This window comes from Dromaius novaehollandiae, chromosome 10 (assembly GCF_036370855.1).
Source record: "Dromaius novaehollandiae isolate bDroNov1 chromosome 10, bDroNov1.hap1, whole genome shotgun sequence".
Classification (NCBI taxonomy): Eukaryota; Metazoa; Chordata; class Aves; order Casuariiformes; family Dromaiidae; genus Dromaius; species Dromaius novaehollandiae.
The window spans coordinates 199,269-216,450 of NC_088107.1; the positions used below are offsets into that span (position 1 = coordinate 199,269).

A 17,182-nucleotide genomic window follows, 5' to 3' on the forward strand; every position below is an offset into this window, starting at 1 on the left:
GCTCCTATGCAGAGTTGTGTTCATTAAGATGAGTAAGGCATCTCTCATATGAGGGCCAGACTCTTTTCAGTGGTGCCCAGGGACAATATGGGACAAAATGGGCACAAACTGAAACACAGGAAGTTCCGTCTGAACAGGGAAAAGCTTTTTTACTATGAGGGTGACTGAGCACTGGAACAGGTTGCCCAGAGAGGTCGTGGAGTCTCCATCCTTGGAGATGTGCAAAAGCCGTCTGGACAGGGCCCGGGGCAACCTGCTCCAGGTGACCCTGCTTGAGCATGGGGGTTGGACTAGGTGATCTCCAGAGGTACCTTCCAGTCTCAACCGTTCTGTGGTTCAGTGTTTTTGATTCACGTGGGTGCCCTGAGACTATTTCACAGCAAAGGATTCGGGGCTAGCTTGAGTAAGCGGAGCCACTGAAGGGAATGCAATCTTCCCTGACCAATTCTGCACCTGGCAAACGAGAAGGGCTCATCTTATCCATTAATGTAGCTCAGCTTCCATTTGTGTAACTTACAGTTGAGGGGCATTTCATGAACAGTTATGAACAATAACTTCTGAAATAGATACCGCTGTTTTCAAAGTGAACATCTGTCTGAGCCCTCAATTAATGGTTCTAAAATGGCTGAGCTACCAAATTGCTCTTTAGCATAAAAGTGAGACACTATGTGCAATTAGAATGCAATAGGATGGTTGCTATGGTAGGTATAGCATAATTATAGAAGTTGCCTGGGAGAGGAGCTGTAGATGGCATGAAGGTGTTAAAGGGGAGAGAGAAAATAAGACAAAGACAAATGGTTAGAGGGAGCATCTCCTGGGATGTGGCAAGTGCCCACTACCTCCCATACCTTAATTATTTGACCTCCTTCTCTTACCCTGCTGCTGCTTCACCTTCTTAGCATTTCCCCAGGAGGTGGTCAGTCATTTGGCACAGCCTATTCTCACCATAAAGCACGGCTAACTCTCCTGACAAGCAGTAACAGTGCAGTGAGGTCAGCTCTTAAACATCTCCAGGTAGATTCACAAAAGGAAACCTGAATGTGCTCTCAGACACCTCATTCTTCCCCATCCTGACAGACTCAGCAATGGTTCTTCTGGAAACCAGACTTCTTTCTTCTTCATCCCAGGCCATTCTGTGCCCCTCCTGTTTTATGTTGGTGTCCACACCACATGCTAATCTTTTTGGCATTAATTCATTTCATCTGTTGTTCTTTCCCATACTCTTTAAAATCTGTTGCTTTATAGTCTCTCTAGCTAGTCTTCTTTTGACCCTAGTGAGTGCTTACTGCTGTGTTTTTCCCTTCTCTGTCCTGTCTAGTGTTGTTCCTTCTTAATTTCACTCTTTGATTTTGCTCCTGTTGAGAAACTTCTCTCCTCTTTGGAGTTTTCTTGCTGATCCTAGTTTCTTTCTGTGGCTTTTGATACCGAGGTTTCTTTCTCTTCATTCCCTGCAGTCTCTGTAGCTTTTTGAAGACTTCTAGTTTTGTCTCGGCCTCTGAGATGCTCTAAAGTTCTGTCCCAAACCAGCCGCTCTCTTCTTTCTTTGCCTGGGTACTTGGCTGCTCCTTTTACACTGAGAATGTTAAATTGTACAGGTGTTGCTTGGAGCAAATCCATGACCAGTGCTCCAGTTTGCACTCCTGAAGATAACTGGGTAGACACTGTTTGAAAACCTCTATCTGAAGCCTCTGAAAGAGTCCAGAATGTGTCACCAGCTCTGCTCTGGCTCACCTGATGCTCTTGCATGTGCTGCATCCTTCCCCACTCGTTCCTGTGCCTGTCTGTACTGCCGAGTCTCACTTCAGGGTTGGGTGCAGTGCCTGTCATCCTTTTCTCCATGCACAGAGTGTACCTCTGTAGCCCAACGTCAGGAAACCCTTGAACTCTAAGGGGCTTTAGTGCACGTGTTGTTTATTGTATTCCTGAGTGAGTCTGCACAGTGCAAGGAAGGTGCGACGGCAGCACAGGTAGGCCAGCCTGCTCTTCTCCCCTCTACTCAGCTTCAGTCTAACTAGTATATGAATAATAGTGGTAAATATACCATACATACTGAAAATCCCCGTCAGTCTGTGTCTGGGATGTTAACCAAAGCCAAAACTGGTACCAGGAGGCTTCCTTAGCTGTTACCGATGTTAACAGACGAAAACCAAGGTGAGTATGCTGCAATTCTGTACTCCTTGTGGAATGCTTTGCTTCGTAGAGATAACCAGCCTGCCTTCACTCTTGCTCTATGCTTCATTGTGTTTTCCTGTCCTTCTTCCTGTTTATTCAGTTCCTTCGGATGAAGTGTGTCTCTTACTGCACATTCAGAGGGCTTTAGTTCAGCGGTGCCATGATTTTAACTATGTAACTCACTATCCTAATATGAAAAATCATCATGCGCTATTTTGAAATTTCTGGTAGAGACCAGCACATACAATAACACCTCCTTGCTCAAACACCCTTGGCTTCCCTTTCCTTTCTAGGAGCAGTTGAAAATTCCTTCTTTTCATATCCTGCATGGTTTCATCTGTGACACTTCTGGTGCTCACTTGCATGCTCCCTTCCATTGCTCCACGACACCAGCACGTTATCTCTGCCCTAGCCTTTCTTTGCAGGGAGAGAGTACTCTTTTACAGCGTCTTGCCTCTCAATGTTCAGCTGAGTTTAATATTCCTACTACAAACATGTTTTCCCTTTGCTAGTACCCAGTGATTTGCTTTTTTTTTTTAGATAAGAGAAAATCACTAAAAAAATCCTTAAGGAGATAAACCTTTATATTTATCTATAGATGAATAAAATAAACATTTATCTATTTCTGCAGAGTGTTTGAAAGTATACAAAATAAAACGTTATTGTAGACATTGTCAGACAGTGAGAAGCAGAGCACTTGCTGGTAGACCACAAAGCACTGCCTAGTGCCAATTCCTCATTATGCCCACCTGCTGAATCATACTAAAAGATAAAACTACAGCACTTTTCTAATATTGTTTTTATATAAGCAGTTGTTGTAGCCATCACACGCTGTGAACGGAAGTCGTGGGAGTGACTGAGACAGCCCCTTTTGGCTGTGATCACCCAGTAAGTGACTTTGCCGTGCCCTGTGCTCTGCTCATCTCTGGAAGAGGAATAAGGAGCTGGAGCTGCCCAGAACTCTGCATCCTTTTAGGCACCTGAATCTAAGAGTTGAGCACCAGCGAGCACTGCAGCCTCCCACCTGGAGCTGAAAGCATCTCTTAGTCTTTGCTAAGCAGCTAGCACCAACCACCAGCTGCAGTCTTCACCTGGGTGATCTTCCACTTATCTTTCCTGACAGTCTCGTTTCATCTGACCCAACACTACTGTTCAAAGATAATGATCAGTGAGTGGGAAATATCCCCTTGTTCTGGTAAATACAACCTCTGGTTAGAGATCTTGCTGGAGTTCCTATCTGAGCTGGAACTGGTGCCTGCATTAGGACTGCATCAAAGCAGAGAGGACCCCCGTAACCACAGGGCACTGTCAGCCCAAGGCTGTTCTGTGTGCGAGATAGTTGTGGCTTACATAATTAATTAATTATTCCTTAGAGCTGTCGGGGGAGGGAGCAAAGACAGTCACTGTATAGTATGGTGTTTGGGACACAGATGTGTGAAGATCCAGTTCCCATCTCCGTGCTAGTGAGTGTTTTAATTGTGTACGCAACACAGACTAAGCTCAGCCGGAGGGAGTGGGAGCAACCCTGCTCCGTCCCTGGCAGGCAGGGAGGGAAACCGAGGCCGTCCGTCTGCTGAGGAATGTGCCGGCGAGCAGGCCCTGTGCCGTCGTCTTCTGGGTCCTCTGTCTTCCTGTGAAAAAACGGACTGAGTACAGACGGAATATAGAGGGAAGACTCCAGCTTTCCGCCCGGACTGCAGGAGAGGAGTCACAGCTGAGAACGTCTCGTCCTGGGACTGTCAAGCGATGACACAGTGCGAGGGCCCATCTTTCCCCACTTCGTCTTGGTGGGTTTTTGTTGTTTGTTTGGTTTTTGTTTTCCTGGCTGCCTTAGCAGCTGCTCAGCTTGCTGGTGTCCGCTGATGCCCCTTTGAGGGACTGGTCTCCCCACTGGGATGCTGGGCGCCTGGCTCAGGGCCGCGGGACCTGGGAGGCAGCAGGCGCCTGGAGTCATCTGCTGCCAGCAGCCAGCGCGACGCATCCCAGGATGCTGCGCAGACATCACGTTCTTCTGCATTCCTTAACAGTTCTTTAAGGAATGGTCAGGGCTGGGAGGTAACAGCATGTTGATCATAATCACAGATGATAGTAAGATGGAAAGTGTTTTGGACAGTCGAGAGGAGTAAAAAAATATAATTCCAAGAGCCCAGAGAGCAAAGTAGTCATGGAAAGAAAGAACAAAGAGAGATTCAAACTGGGAAAGTGCAGTGACGCTATCATATTTTTTCAATCAAAACATATGCTGAATGCAGCACAGCCATTTCTGTCTGAAAAACAAGAAGGACTGGGAGCCTGAGATTTTGTGTGCCTAAATAAACAGAGTGTCCTGAATATTTTCAAAGTTTATAGGGGAAAGAAAGAAAAGTAAAAGTAACTGATGGATCACTGCAAGTTTAAGAAAAAAATTTTAATTGCTTTTATCAATAATTTTAGCTGATATTTCATTCTAACAGATATATTCTGTTGCAGTCTAAGAAAAAAATATTTTGCTTTGAAACTAAAAGAAATGTTTTTAAGAACAGTAAAACAGCTGATTTACTGTTGCAGCCAATATAAGCATTACATCAGCTTTGTAATCTAATTTACACTCTGTGGAAACCAGTAAGGGCTGTGGGTCATCTCTCTTTAGCGTCTGGGGAATTGGCTAAGCTCCTGTCTTTGTGTGTGGGTGATCCAGTTTGGAAGTGGGGCACAACTCAGGATGCGAAGGTAGCTGTCTACGCTATGGCTAAGTTCCCAGAAGCAGAGTATAGCCGGCTTCCTCTAGCCATGGCAGAGGCTGATGCTAGAAGTCTCCAGCCTCTCATTTGTCCCCTAAAGGTCGAGCCAGAGTGAGATACTGCTGCTTGCTTTCCATCTTGTCTGTGGCAGTGGCAGGGTTACAGCTGCTTGCACAGGGCCAGGCCCTATCGCACAGACGCTCTGCTTGCAGCAGCTGACTCCCTCTGCCAAAAAAAGGAAATGACAGTTTTGTTTAAAATAGAATTCGTCTGCCCAGAATCTTTCCTTTCTGGAACCCACCACCTATGCCCACACACTGCACAGAATCTCTTCTGCTCACCCCTCTGGGGAAGGGTTTCCTTTCAATTTAATGAAGTTATTCCTCTTGGATGCTGTGGGCACACAGAGAGCAGTTTGGCCTTGTGCACACTTTCCCCGTGCTGCTCTACCAGCGCGTCTCAGTTTATGCTGCCAGCGCTGTAGCGGCCCTCAGATCCACCCGTCTGCCCTCAGCTGCTAAAGCATCTCTCTCGCAAGGGCCGACAGAGCCCCTCACCCTTGGTGACAGCTCAGGGCTGTTCCCCCAGTGCAGCAAGGGTGCCCAGGTGCGGGGAAGCTAAAGGGCTTTCCTGAGAGGCACAGCAAGTCTGTAAGTGGGGAGGGGTCGGACTGCGAATCCCCAGTTCCTAGTTTGTGTACTGGCTGCCAAAGCAATCTTAGTTTTTATTTTTAAGTTCCTGAGCCCTTCTGACTAGTACGCGTCTCTGTCGGCCGGAGCTGCTCCTGCTAGCTGCATGCTGCTCAGTTTGCAGGCTAGAGAGCAGCAGCTTCGGCAGCTCCGTGCCCGCCAGGTGCTGGGTTTAGCACGTTGCTGCCAACAACCGCGTGCTCCTCTCCCTCGGTGCTGAACAGCACAGGGCTCCCTTGGGTTTGCAGAGGGGTGGGTCCGTATTGCAGCAGGAGCTGGAAAGTGTATTTGCACACAGGGGATAAGAGGCAGGACCTTGCGCAGCGTTCTGTGCCGGACCTTTCTTCTGGCCTTTATAACCTCTCTCCCAAGGAGCTGTAGCTCGGTGTACTCATTACAGTGCTGGTGTGTTTGCAAATGAATGCGTTGTTTTTTCTTCTCTGAATGGACCCTCTTTGGGGCTGGAGCCTTTTTCGCCCATTGGCACCAAAGGAGCTGCAGTTGGAGATTTCACAGCTTCTGAATGAAAGCATCAGTTGCCATCTCAGCATCATGATGTCATTTCAGAATGAAGGAAATGGCAGCTTTTCAGCTTGCACTAGCTCATGCTAATTATGCAAATTTATGCACTCCGAGCACCCTTATGCACGCATTGACTGTCTTCAAAGGTGGACTTTTTTCAATAGAGCGTCAGAAGTCCATTTAATGCGAGGCTCAGCTCTTCATCAAAGTTAAAAAAAAAGGGACTGAGCCTTAGAGACACGTAGGACCTTCCTGTAAGAAGAATCTTTTCAGAAGTGGCAGTCTGAAAAGAGATGTTCATAACATCAGATAAGATGTCAGGAAAGGAGGAGGAATCAGTTTTTAACTACTGTGACTTTTGTGTCTTGGTCACATGTCCAGCCTGTGAAATTTTGATATTTTGTATCAATATAGTATTGGTGTTTGCTTAACAGGTAGAACTTGGCCTAGTAAGCCCAAATAATCTTAGAGACAGAGGAGGCAAAGGGTGTGGGAAGGAGACAGGAGGTAATGAGGACAAATAAATGCTGCCTTGATGGGGAGAAGCTCGGTTTCCGTATGGACAGATGAATGGTCTGCATCCTCCTTGCGGCACTGGACTCACTCCATCCCGTTGATGCCTTTTTTTCACTTGAGAGGCCAAAACATGTCTCTCGTAACACATCACCGAAATGAAAGTGCAGCGCTGGGCAAGAACTGATAAACTGGCTGCTGACGAATTCAGGCTAGAAACAGGAGCAGGCTACGAACTGAAAATCAGCACGACGAGGTTGTAGACGCATGCAGCGCAATATATGCAAGAGTACGGACAACAGAGGGAAATTTCTCACCTCCCTTTCAGAATTAACTTCTCTTTCTCACTTTCACTCAGAGTGCTGTCATGTGATTCAGTGTGCCATAGTTAAGACAAAATGAAGGTGGGCCGGATTATATATGTTCACTGAAGTTTTGTGCACCAGTCACGGCATCATGACCGACTTTGGCCCAGTCTCCCCAGAAAGGTGCCTTTTTAGTGCTCTAGCCTAGGTGACCATATTTTATGGAAATGAGGCTCTGGTTTCAGCATGATGAGTTCTAACCATAGCTGTTCCAGTTCTGATCAACAAAACAGGACCTCTGAGGTCTGAAAGATCAAAGCAGGTACAGCTTTTGCAGCTGTACTTGCTAGCCCTTCAGATCAGCTGAGAATTTGTTATCCAGCTATGTTTTTTTAGGCACCACTCAATTAGAGTGGCAAAACTCACTACATAAAAGGATCTGTGTTGACAGCATGACCTCCTTTTCTGCCTCCAGTACCATCTCCCTGCTTCCAGGGTCATCTTGTTCTTGGGCATCCTGTTTGTCACGTAATGACCCTAATTTTAGTTTGCATTGGCCTCCCTGCATAGTCATCTTTGCTTGATTGCTAATCACCAAAAATACAGTGCCTGGTCCTTCACTGTCTTGCCCTCTATCTCTTTTCATATATAGACAGCCCTGGCTGATTAATTCACACCAGCTCCAAAAATCTCTATGGCTTTGCTCATCACTTGATTTCCTCCACCAAAAAGAAATTAATTCTAGACCCGGTGGGCAACATGAGCTATACATATTCTCCCCTCGCTCCCCTCCTCCCCACTCCCAAGAAAAAAAGTTAAGACTTCTCCTCCCTCCACGCTCATGGCACGTGAGTGCAGCCTGCACAGCCTGAAACGCTCCCTTAGTGATAGCTAGAGAAGTTGTCCGTCCCTTCACCTCTGGGACATTACTGTGTAATGCCCCCATTACTGCTTACTTCCATCCGAGAGGTGGCTGTCCTGTAGAAAAAGAGCTCTGTGTGTGTCCTCTGTGATCCTTCAGCATGAAGGTGATATTACTTCTGCACGATGGTAAGTAATGTGATCTATGTAGAGAGGGTGAATGCCTCTCTTTCTCCTGAACCTTCATGAATGAGGTGCATTTATATATAAAGTCTTTACATATGATATGCAGCACTGTGTATGGGTAAAAAGCAATGAATGCCATGAGTCAAAAACTAGCTAAGAGACAGAAAACAAATTAGAAATACTTCTTTAAGTTTGCATAGGATTCAGAGGTGGAAAAACGAGGACTTTAGGATTTCCTGCTAAATATAAAGTTGGTCAATACAGTAATGCCCAGGAAGGGGTTGGAATGAACATGGAAGTGGCTAAATTTGTAGATGACTCAGTTACTTATATCTAGAAATGACTGTGAGGAATTTACGCAACTAAATTGAACGGTCATGATGATGTCACATTTAATTCATTGTCAAAAAAATGCAAAATCAAGCACACTGGAAAATATCTTCCAGACTGCTTATAAGAGTGCAACTGATTGCATCATGGCAGGATGAAATTTGGATGTCACTGTAGACCACCAGCTGAAGATCTTTATTTGGTGCAGAGCTAGTGTCAATTCACGTTACGATGTGTAAAGAATAGGATGCGGAATAATATAGAAAATAAAAGAATGTCACCCTGTGAATCTTCTATCTCTGTCTTGCCTTATATACTTGTGCCCTACAGTAGAAGTAGAAGAGTTTCAGAGACTGGTGACAGTGGTGATGAGGGACTAGAGAAACTGTCCTCTTAAGGAAAAGATTGAAAAGACTTTTTTTCCTGCTTTGACAGGGATGTGATAGATAGGAGCATTCTTGGAAGTGCACAGGCATTATGATGACTGCATTAACCAGAATGTGCATGAAAACACAAAGTGAAGATTCATATGAAATGAGGTTTTCAACACTAATGAAATTTACTCCCACAATAAATGGGGGAGAAGAGGTTTCATTTCATGCTGCAGTGCATGCAGCTTGTGAGCAGAGTTGGAGAGGGCTGACCGGGGCCGGTATGTCTGTTCAGAAGGCATCTGGAGATCCCTAGTCAGAGAGCTTTGTTTCGATCCGTGTTCCAAGCAATTCAAGACTGCAGTCTTCGTGGGCCTGAGAAGGCTCTTCCTTGTGCCGTAATTTTAACTAAGGGATTTCTCCCTTCTCAGAGAGACTGTTCAGACATGCGTTGCACCATGGTAGGGGTCCAGTAAGGACATACATCTGGTAACAGTCCAAACAGTGAGCTTTCGATCACTGTGTCCGCATTGTCGGTCACACCTCTAATTATTGCTGTTGCAAGTAATTTTTGTTAGTAGGCGGGACCTTGTCTGTGCAGCTGCGTCTGCAGGCCTGTATAGAGGGAGCAGCTAGCAAGGGGGATCCTTAAGGCTGTTGAACACTTGGATTCAAAGAGACTTTGGGTGACTGGCATTCCCTTTGCTGCCATGCATGCAGCCACTTGACCGTAGGTCTGGAAGGAATTCGGCAGGAAAAAGCTGTGGGAAACACCGCACATTCTGCCGTGCCAGGCCGAGCGCCTAGTGCTGTGGCCCGGTATGGATTTGCCGCCTTCTTGGCCTGTTCTCTTGCTTTCGGCTCGTGTTGGCCCTGGTCTGCCACGGTCCCGTCCCTGAGCAGCCAGAGCGCAGGCTCCTGCATGAGCCGCCCTCTCCTCCGGCCGCTGATGGCAGCTGGGGAGAGGATCTGCTTCTGCCAGCCTGGTCTCCGGTTGTCACTTCCACGGTCCTCTGTGCGTGGGCGCTGGAATACTCGTGGACACTCTTTCCTGAATTCCCTGAGGAATGAAAACGCTCTCATGGTCTAATGAAATCCCCATATGATATTGGGTACCTTTCATTGCACCAAAGACCAACATATATGCCCTTCTCCTGTTTGCCTTTCTCACAGAGAGATGAAAGAAAGATTTTTGCAGAAAACTGGACAGAGCGAGTCTGCCTGGCTGGCTGTTCTGGGTTCCGACAGCATCTCAAGCGGTCGCTGCTTTTCCTGGGCCGGGACCCAGGCGACACCTTTGTGTCTTCGCTGACAACGTAGTTACTAGTGTATTAAGAGACGGCTTTTTATTTCTCTGTATTTGTGGAATGGCAGAGAGTCCCTTCTTTCCACATGAATGTAGTCACCACGGGAATGGCTTTTCCCTTTCCCAGTCATCCGAGGGTTTTGTTTTGGCTGGATGGGTACGGAGAGGCCCTGTCCCTCGTCTCTGCCTGCCAGGTGCTTGGGCACGGTTCGGGATGCCTTGTCCTTCAGCACAACCCTCATTCACAGTATGCGTTCGCCCCTCGCTCGGGGTCCGCTCTCCGCGAGTCGTGGTCCGCGGGGCTTGTGCAGGCCCCTCCTGGGTCTCTGGGGCCTGCTCCTCTCTGCGCCTTCGTGGAAGTACAGCGAGAAGCCGTCAAAGGACCTTGGGGGATCGCTGTAGCCTGCTCTGCCCGCCAAACGGCAGGTCAGCTCGGCCCCCGTCGCTCCTGCGGCGTTTGTCCCGCTGCTGTGAGGCCCGCGGTGGCAGCAAGGCCCCCGGCAGGCCGCTGCCCTCAGTGCCGCACTGTCCTGTGCTTTAACAGCTTTGCTAATGTCGAACTTACAGCTCCCTTGCTGTGTTTTAATCTGATTCTTTTTGTTCTTTTCCTTGCTGGCATTGAGAACAAACAGTTCTTTTCCTCAGAATCCTGCTTCACAACCTTTTGCTTCTACTTTAAGCTGATCCATCTAAAAGTCTCGAGTTTGCTTATGAATGCCACGCAGGCCACTGTCAGGAGCCTGACTGACGTAAAAACATGTCATCTGCATCATCTGCTGCTGTCTTGTTAAGAACTCCTCTGCTTGTGACCGCTGCCGTCCCTGAAGAGTTTCAAAACTACGTAATTAATGGCAGATTCTCGTGCAACACAGTCTGTAAGGAGAACGTCGTTCTCCAAAGTCAAACTCTTGCCTATGCTATCTGTGGAATTTTATTTAAATGGTCCTATTGTTTCTTTGCCTTTTTCTTTCCTCCTCTCAAGTCTCAGTGCCGTATGGAGTAATTGTGTCTGTTATGGCGATTCTTGGGAGCTTTGTAGAATTTAAGGCAAAAAAAGACAGTCTGTTGGCTGCATGTTTGGCTGTATCCAGAAGGCAGTAATAACCTTCATCCAGAGATTCCTGATTAAAACCGCTGTACTGGGCTGATCATGAGCTGAGTCTCCATGAAGAGGTTTGTGGAGTTCCTGAGTCCAGGGGGAAGGGACTTCATTAGCCTTCTCAACAGGGCAAATCTCTTGAGGAGTCATCTGTCTCGGTGTGGCTGTCTGGTCCCTACCAGCATCCCGTGGGGAAGGTGTCAGTCCTTCCGAGATAATGGCTGTAATAGGGTATTAAGGGACAGTGGAAAAATATACCTCAGTTGAGAAAATAGGTATCGCCAGTCCCAGGAGATACTGTTTGCCCTAGAAGCTCATCCTACTTAAAGGCTTGCTTTAGCTTGTGATATGTTTTCTCTAGTGCTTTCCTGTGAGTTTCTAAGAAACTCCTGTAAGACAAGTTAAGCTAATTCTTTCAGGATCTAAAATAAAATATTATTTTCTATTTTATAAGGCATATTGGTATGCTTTCTTTTTTTCCTTCTTTCATCTGTGAAGTAGAGTCTAAACCCCAAGTTCACATGTGTTGAACATCTGGAGGAGAACCCCTCATCAGTTTAGTATCACGGTTGCTGTTCTTGGTGAAATCCCAGGTCAGTCCCTTTCCGAAAAGGACTGCAGTAATTGATCAGATGCTGCATGGCCTCACGAAAGAAGCCAGAACATTTTTGCTGGATGGAAACCTTCTTTGCTGTGCTGGGTCTTTCATTAGCCAGAGATCTGTCATGAGCTGAGTTTTGCAAGCTTGCTGCCTGCATTCCTGCCTCAGGCCTGCAGGAAGAATCTCTGGACACAGAGTCCAAGCCAGATCAGCAAGTTCCCCAGTGGCAGCAATTACTCGGCCATCTTTTTTGGTGGGGGGAGAGGGGGGGGGAACACCGCAGATGACTGAAGGAGGCATCCTCAGCCCTCCTCTTCCCCGTAAACTCCTTTGAAAAGTGTCCTGTTAGATCTTGGGAAGTCACCTGGCGTCAGCACTGAGAAACCATCATGGCCATGGAGTCCAATGAAATACCACCTTCTGGGCTGTCCCGGCAGCACCTGCCATGTGCGACTGTGCTGTGTCAGTTCATGTAAAACAGCCGGGCTGAGGGGAAGGTGCTGCAGTGACAGAGGACACTGTTTACGTAGTGGGGCTGCAGAGCTGGAGAGTCGCCAGCAACCCCCCTGCGCTTCCCCTCACAATTCTGAAAGGAACCGAGCGCTGCTTTCTCCAGCCGCAGACGTGCTGCTGTAGCCGCGCTCCGGTGCCAGCCTTGTGCAGTCGGCCCAGCCCAGCATTCGCTCTGTCACATGCAAGGGCCCGGCTGTCACCGAGCTGGGCCAGTGCCAGGAGAGGCTGCTATTAAACTCAGCCTGCGTGTGAGCAGGGGGCTGGGGGGGGGGACCCACTTCGATGAGGTCCAGAGGCTGGATGGGGTCACCCTGTTACCAGCTCCCTCGCAGTGCACAGTTCAGTCCGGAGTTTGTGTGCCACGCTGATTTCTCGCTGAGTTAAGTTGAAGCAGTTATGGGTTTTGGTGTGGATACGCATGTGGCCAGGTGCGTCTGCACAGGGCCTGTCTGCACGGCTGTGCTTCAGTGTCCTGAGAACCGACTGCTTGCTGCCAGAGCATGGAAATCTGCCAGGCTCTGGAGGTCTGCACTGCTTGAGTTCGCTAGTCATGCCTCCCGCCTGCCAGCAGCTGCTGGCCCCACAGCTTGGACCCCTCTCTGTCTTTCAAGCGGGAAGGGGACAGTGCTCAGTGCAGCCGGAGGATGTGAGCAGGATGCCAGCAAGCCGCACTTTGTTCGCCAGTCTCAGCAGCGGCAGTTCAGCTGCTTGGGCTTGAATCGCAGCCGCGGCAGCGAGCAGCAGTGTTTGCCTGCTCGTTGGTGCTGCAGGCAGGCCCCTTCCGTGTGCGCCCGTCCTTGTCTGCCCAGCGCTGCAGCCCTCGGGCTGGCGTTGCCCCTGCGATGCCCCGGCGCCTGGCAGGATGCCCACGTGCCGAGCGCCGGTGCCCACGCCGTGCCCAGAGCCCTCCTTTCCCCGGCACTGCTGCTGCCGCTGCTGCTGCGGGTTCTGCACCTCACGCTGTGCTCTGCGAGTGACGTGGGTAACAACGGCTGAAAAGGTCCGTTTGGGATGCACAGATACGAAGGTGGCAGAAGTTAAGGCCTGGGGAAGGGCTTGGTTTGGGTTTCCCTTCGTCAGCAGTAGGTCCGGGACGGAGGGGAGCAGATTGCTTCTGTCCTGGCTGCACAGAGCAGCGGCACTGGTGTGGGGTGAGTTGTGTGAAAACTGCACGACACAAATCAGTGAGGAAACCAAGTACTCCTTTTGTCAGCTGCTGGGAGCCAAGCAATGCCAGGACGTCGACAGCGCTTTTAGTTACCATTATGGAGGATGAATATTTTATTGCTTCTTTTGGCCGCCGTGCCCACCCCAGAGTCCTTCCTGGGCTCCTCCTCATCTGCATCACCCGCCACCTTCCCGCACTGCTCCCCCCGCCCCGGGCTCCCTTGCAGCCTCCCTTGTTTGCGCAGGGGCTCTGTCCCAGTCCTATCCCATCCATATGCCACATCCCATACCAGGTAACAGAAATGCCGCCGAGCTAAGTATAAGCATTTCCTTTGCACAGCCAGTGATGTTTTTGTTTTAATCTGGACGGACCATTTTTAGAGAAATGGAAAGAATACAAGTTCAGAAAGCAGCTAGGGATGCAAAGTATACATAGCTCTGCTGAGAGCTTAAAGCCTCTCTTATTTTGGTCTGAAGAGTGATTTGTATGAAAGGTGCCTTCTGGGCATAGCTAGCGGTTTTATGCTTAATTGCTTGCAGCCAGAGTGAAACATCCCAGCAAACTGAGTTTGGTCCAGGCCTTTCTCTGATTTTTTTTCTGTTTCCTTTTGGTATTTACCTTTGAAACACCACTTTCACCACACTGCTTCAGGACTGAGGCCTGCCTGGAAAGAGAGCTGATGGGAGGCTGTGGGCTAGAGAGAGTGGGAAGAACAACATTGTCAGAGAGCAGCAGTTGCCTGGAAGTTGAAGAGTAGAAATAGATGTCCATTTTCAGTGAAGATTTATGGTTCTTCAAACTACCTGAGGCATTAAAGCCAATGAAAGATTTAAATCCTATAAATTATATAGTCTAGCAATTAGCTTCTAAGTGCCTGTCTTGTAAAGTGGATGTAATGCCCAGCGTTATATATTGCAAAGACCCAAATCCAAAAGGCCGGGTGCTGCCTGCAGCGTCCAGGGCAATGCTGCTGGGAGGTCCTGAAGGTTGTCCTGCTTCACAGAGCTGATTACAGGGTTACACAAAGACGGAGCCAGCCCCTCCTTTTGGGAAGGCAGGCCTCACCACGGTTATTTCTAATAACGGAATAGGATTCAGGCATTATGTCAGTATTTTGCCAGATCTCCATGTAATAGTCATGCCAAGGTGAGCATACAAAATGCTTGTTTGCACTGACAGGCTCTCGCTTCTTCTTTGGCTCTTCCCTTTCTGCATGGATACAGAGCAGATTCCTGTTTGCATTCCCATCTGTAACTGTCACAGGAGGAAGACAGGAAAAGAAGCATTCTTAGCATCTAGATGGTTCCTATAGCAGCAGGTCACTTATAGGAGTGTGGGTCTGGTTTAAATAAAAAGCTTATTAGGAGAAGAACCTTACTGACAATGACAAGCGATTCACGATCAGTGCTGCACCACGCTAGTGGAGGGTGATTCAGCACCCATCAGCTGACTGGCGAAGCCCTTGGTAGCTGAGGCTTGGACCACATCCAGGGATGCCTTTCCCTGGCAGCTGCAATGAAGCAAGACACTGCTGTCTGAAGGGGATGATCTGTCTGTGCCGGTTGTTTGGGGCATAGCTGCCTGGCACAAGCAGACAGCTTGACATGCCTGGTGCTGCTGACTTCGAAACATGTTGGAGCCGAGTGGCAAATTATGCTGATCTAGATCTCGGATTTTTTCCCTTGTTACTGGAAAGGGTCTGCTTTGGTCTGTGAGACCCAGCTGTTAAATTGGGGCTTGAATGTAAGCTGAAGTCTTGCAACCAAAGCAGTGCAGAAGTAGAATTTTTGAAGCTAAAATATTGGTGGATGCTTTCTTAGCAACTTCTTATTGTCTAATCCCTTGCCTCTCCCCAGGCCAAAGAACCCTCCATCACCGGAGCGATACTCTGGAGACAGTGATCCTGGTAAATCCCAATGTGGACAGCATTGTGTCTGAGGTAAGGGCCAGATGCCAGTGGGTTTTCTCCACATCAGCTCTTCTGCCTGTTTTTGACATGGAGGGTCAAGGTCATCACGCTTCCCACCGTCTGGAGTTTGACCACCTTGCCAGTCTGCTGCAGTGTGTGGTGAAGCCGGCAAATATTCTGGTCTTGCCAGGAAGATATATGCTGTCACCAGTGCTCTGGGGCAGAATATACTGCTAGACAAAGAAATACACATGAGAGTTTGTGGTTCCCTGTATGCCAATCCTTTGGGAATCAGCTGCTTCCTGGAAAGGTTGGTATCTTAGACCTATTTAATTTTAAGGATTTCTCAGGAGTTTGTAGAGCTTCCTAGCAAGCAGGATGGAGGGCTTCTGAACCTTAAGCATTCAAGCCAGGTGCGCATCTAAATGTGCAAACCTCTGACATGCTGTAGTAATGCTGGACATTTTCTCTTAGCGTTGGCCTACTTTCTCAATGTGAATTAGGAGGATGTGGCATGGAGCTGTGTCAGGCAAGCAGTAGCAGTATCTTCCCTTTTCAGTAATGTACTCTCCCTTATGCGGAAAACTGAAGTTTTGGCTATTTGTGAATAGTGAGTAAATATTGCCTGGAATAGTTCTTATTGTCCATGTAGTTATGCTTCTGAGCACTGGTGAGGAATACAGAAAACTTTCTGACTTCAAATCAAACTGGTGACAACATTCATGTCATCGAACAGGTCCGCTCACTGGTGTGTGATTCATCAGCCCACAAACTACTGATCTTCTGTGGTCAGAGCTCAGACCAGGAAGGAGACTTGATCCTGCAGACGGGGACCTTCACTTTCCAGAAATTTGCTGAGATACTTTCAGACCCAGAGGTGAGTGTGAGCAGCAATCCAGGATGTCCGCTGCTGTTCGCTGAATGTGTGATGGAGCCTGCAGTGCAACCTGTGCTGCTCCTTCAGGTGGTGGATCCCCGGGGAGGGGGGGTGGGCTTGAAATCCAGGAAAGAAAAAAAATCAGACACCATAAATAACTCATGCTACAGCCTTTAATATCTTGCTTTAACTCCCTGGCTTAAGTTTTCCAAGATGGCAGGCATGGGTGATTCCACCTTTAAGTGCTCAGCTTGAAAAATCCTTCCAGACCTGCTCTGCAATGTGTAGAGACTCAGAATTTCTTAGAGAAGGTCTCTTAAAATGTCTGTGGGCTGCAACCAAACAACAGTCAACAGAGGCCATCATCGCCCTGGTAAATCTGGGTATTCCTCTTCATTTCACAGTCTGCTCAGCGAGCATAAAATGTTCACAAGGTTCAGAGTGTTTATTAGCTGTCTGGATAGCTATATACAGAGAAAGCTAGAGAGAGAGTTTTGGATTCATTGCATAAAGATGACAAGAGGATGAAATGTTGTAGTTATTTAATCATAGAATCACAGAATCATTCAGGTGGGAAGGGACCTCGAGAGGTCTCTAGTCCAGCCTCCTGCAAGGTAGGCAAGGTAGCTCAGGGCTTTGTCCGGTGGCTTCTTGAAAACCTCGTAGGACAACACTTCTGGACCTCTGCTCCAATACTAATTATCTTAGCTGGCTGTATTACAGCTCTTCTCAGAGGCTCTAAGCTCTCTTACTATTGAGGCTCATTGCCAACACAGATATGCTGCTTCAGTTTTTGACAAGCCCCACTTCCACTGACCGTTATGCACAGATGTTTAGAAGACCTGCATTGGATTTGAATGTATAGTTGCTGCAGGAATGACTGTGCGGTTAGTTTGACCATCACTAACGTTATTGCTGTAGCTGCATCAGGAAATCTGAAAGACTTTATTTATTTTTCTCTGTATTTGCTAATACAGACTGATTGTTCCCATTTGTTTCTGGGGCCCATTTATTTGGACACTAGTCAATTAAGGGCTGCC

The 17,182-nt window shown here is 48.0% G+C and overlaps 1 protein-coding gene across 2 annotated transcripts in view; it reads left to right on the forward strand.

The window, feature by feature from the left end:
• Positions 1-17,182, forward strand: part of MAP1A (microtubule associated protein 1A) — a 72,743-nt gene that overhangs the window by 38,814 nt on the left and 16,747 nt on the right. For both annotated transcript variants that reach the window (XM_026115563.2, XM_026115565.2), the window contains 2 exons: positions 15,213-15,295; positions 16,002-16,142. In XM_026115563.2, coding sequence (XP_025971348.2) covers positions 15,213-15,295; positions 16,002-16,142 — 224 coding nt within the window. The remainder of the gene's footprint in view (positions 1-15,212; positions 15,296-16,001; positions 16,143-17,182) is intronic.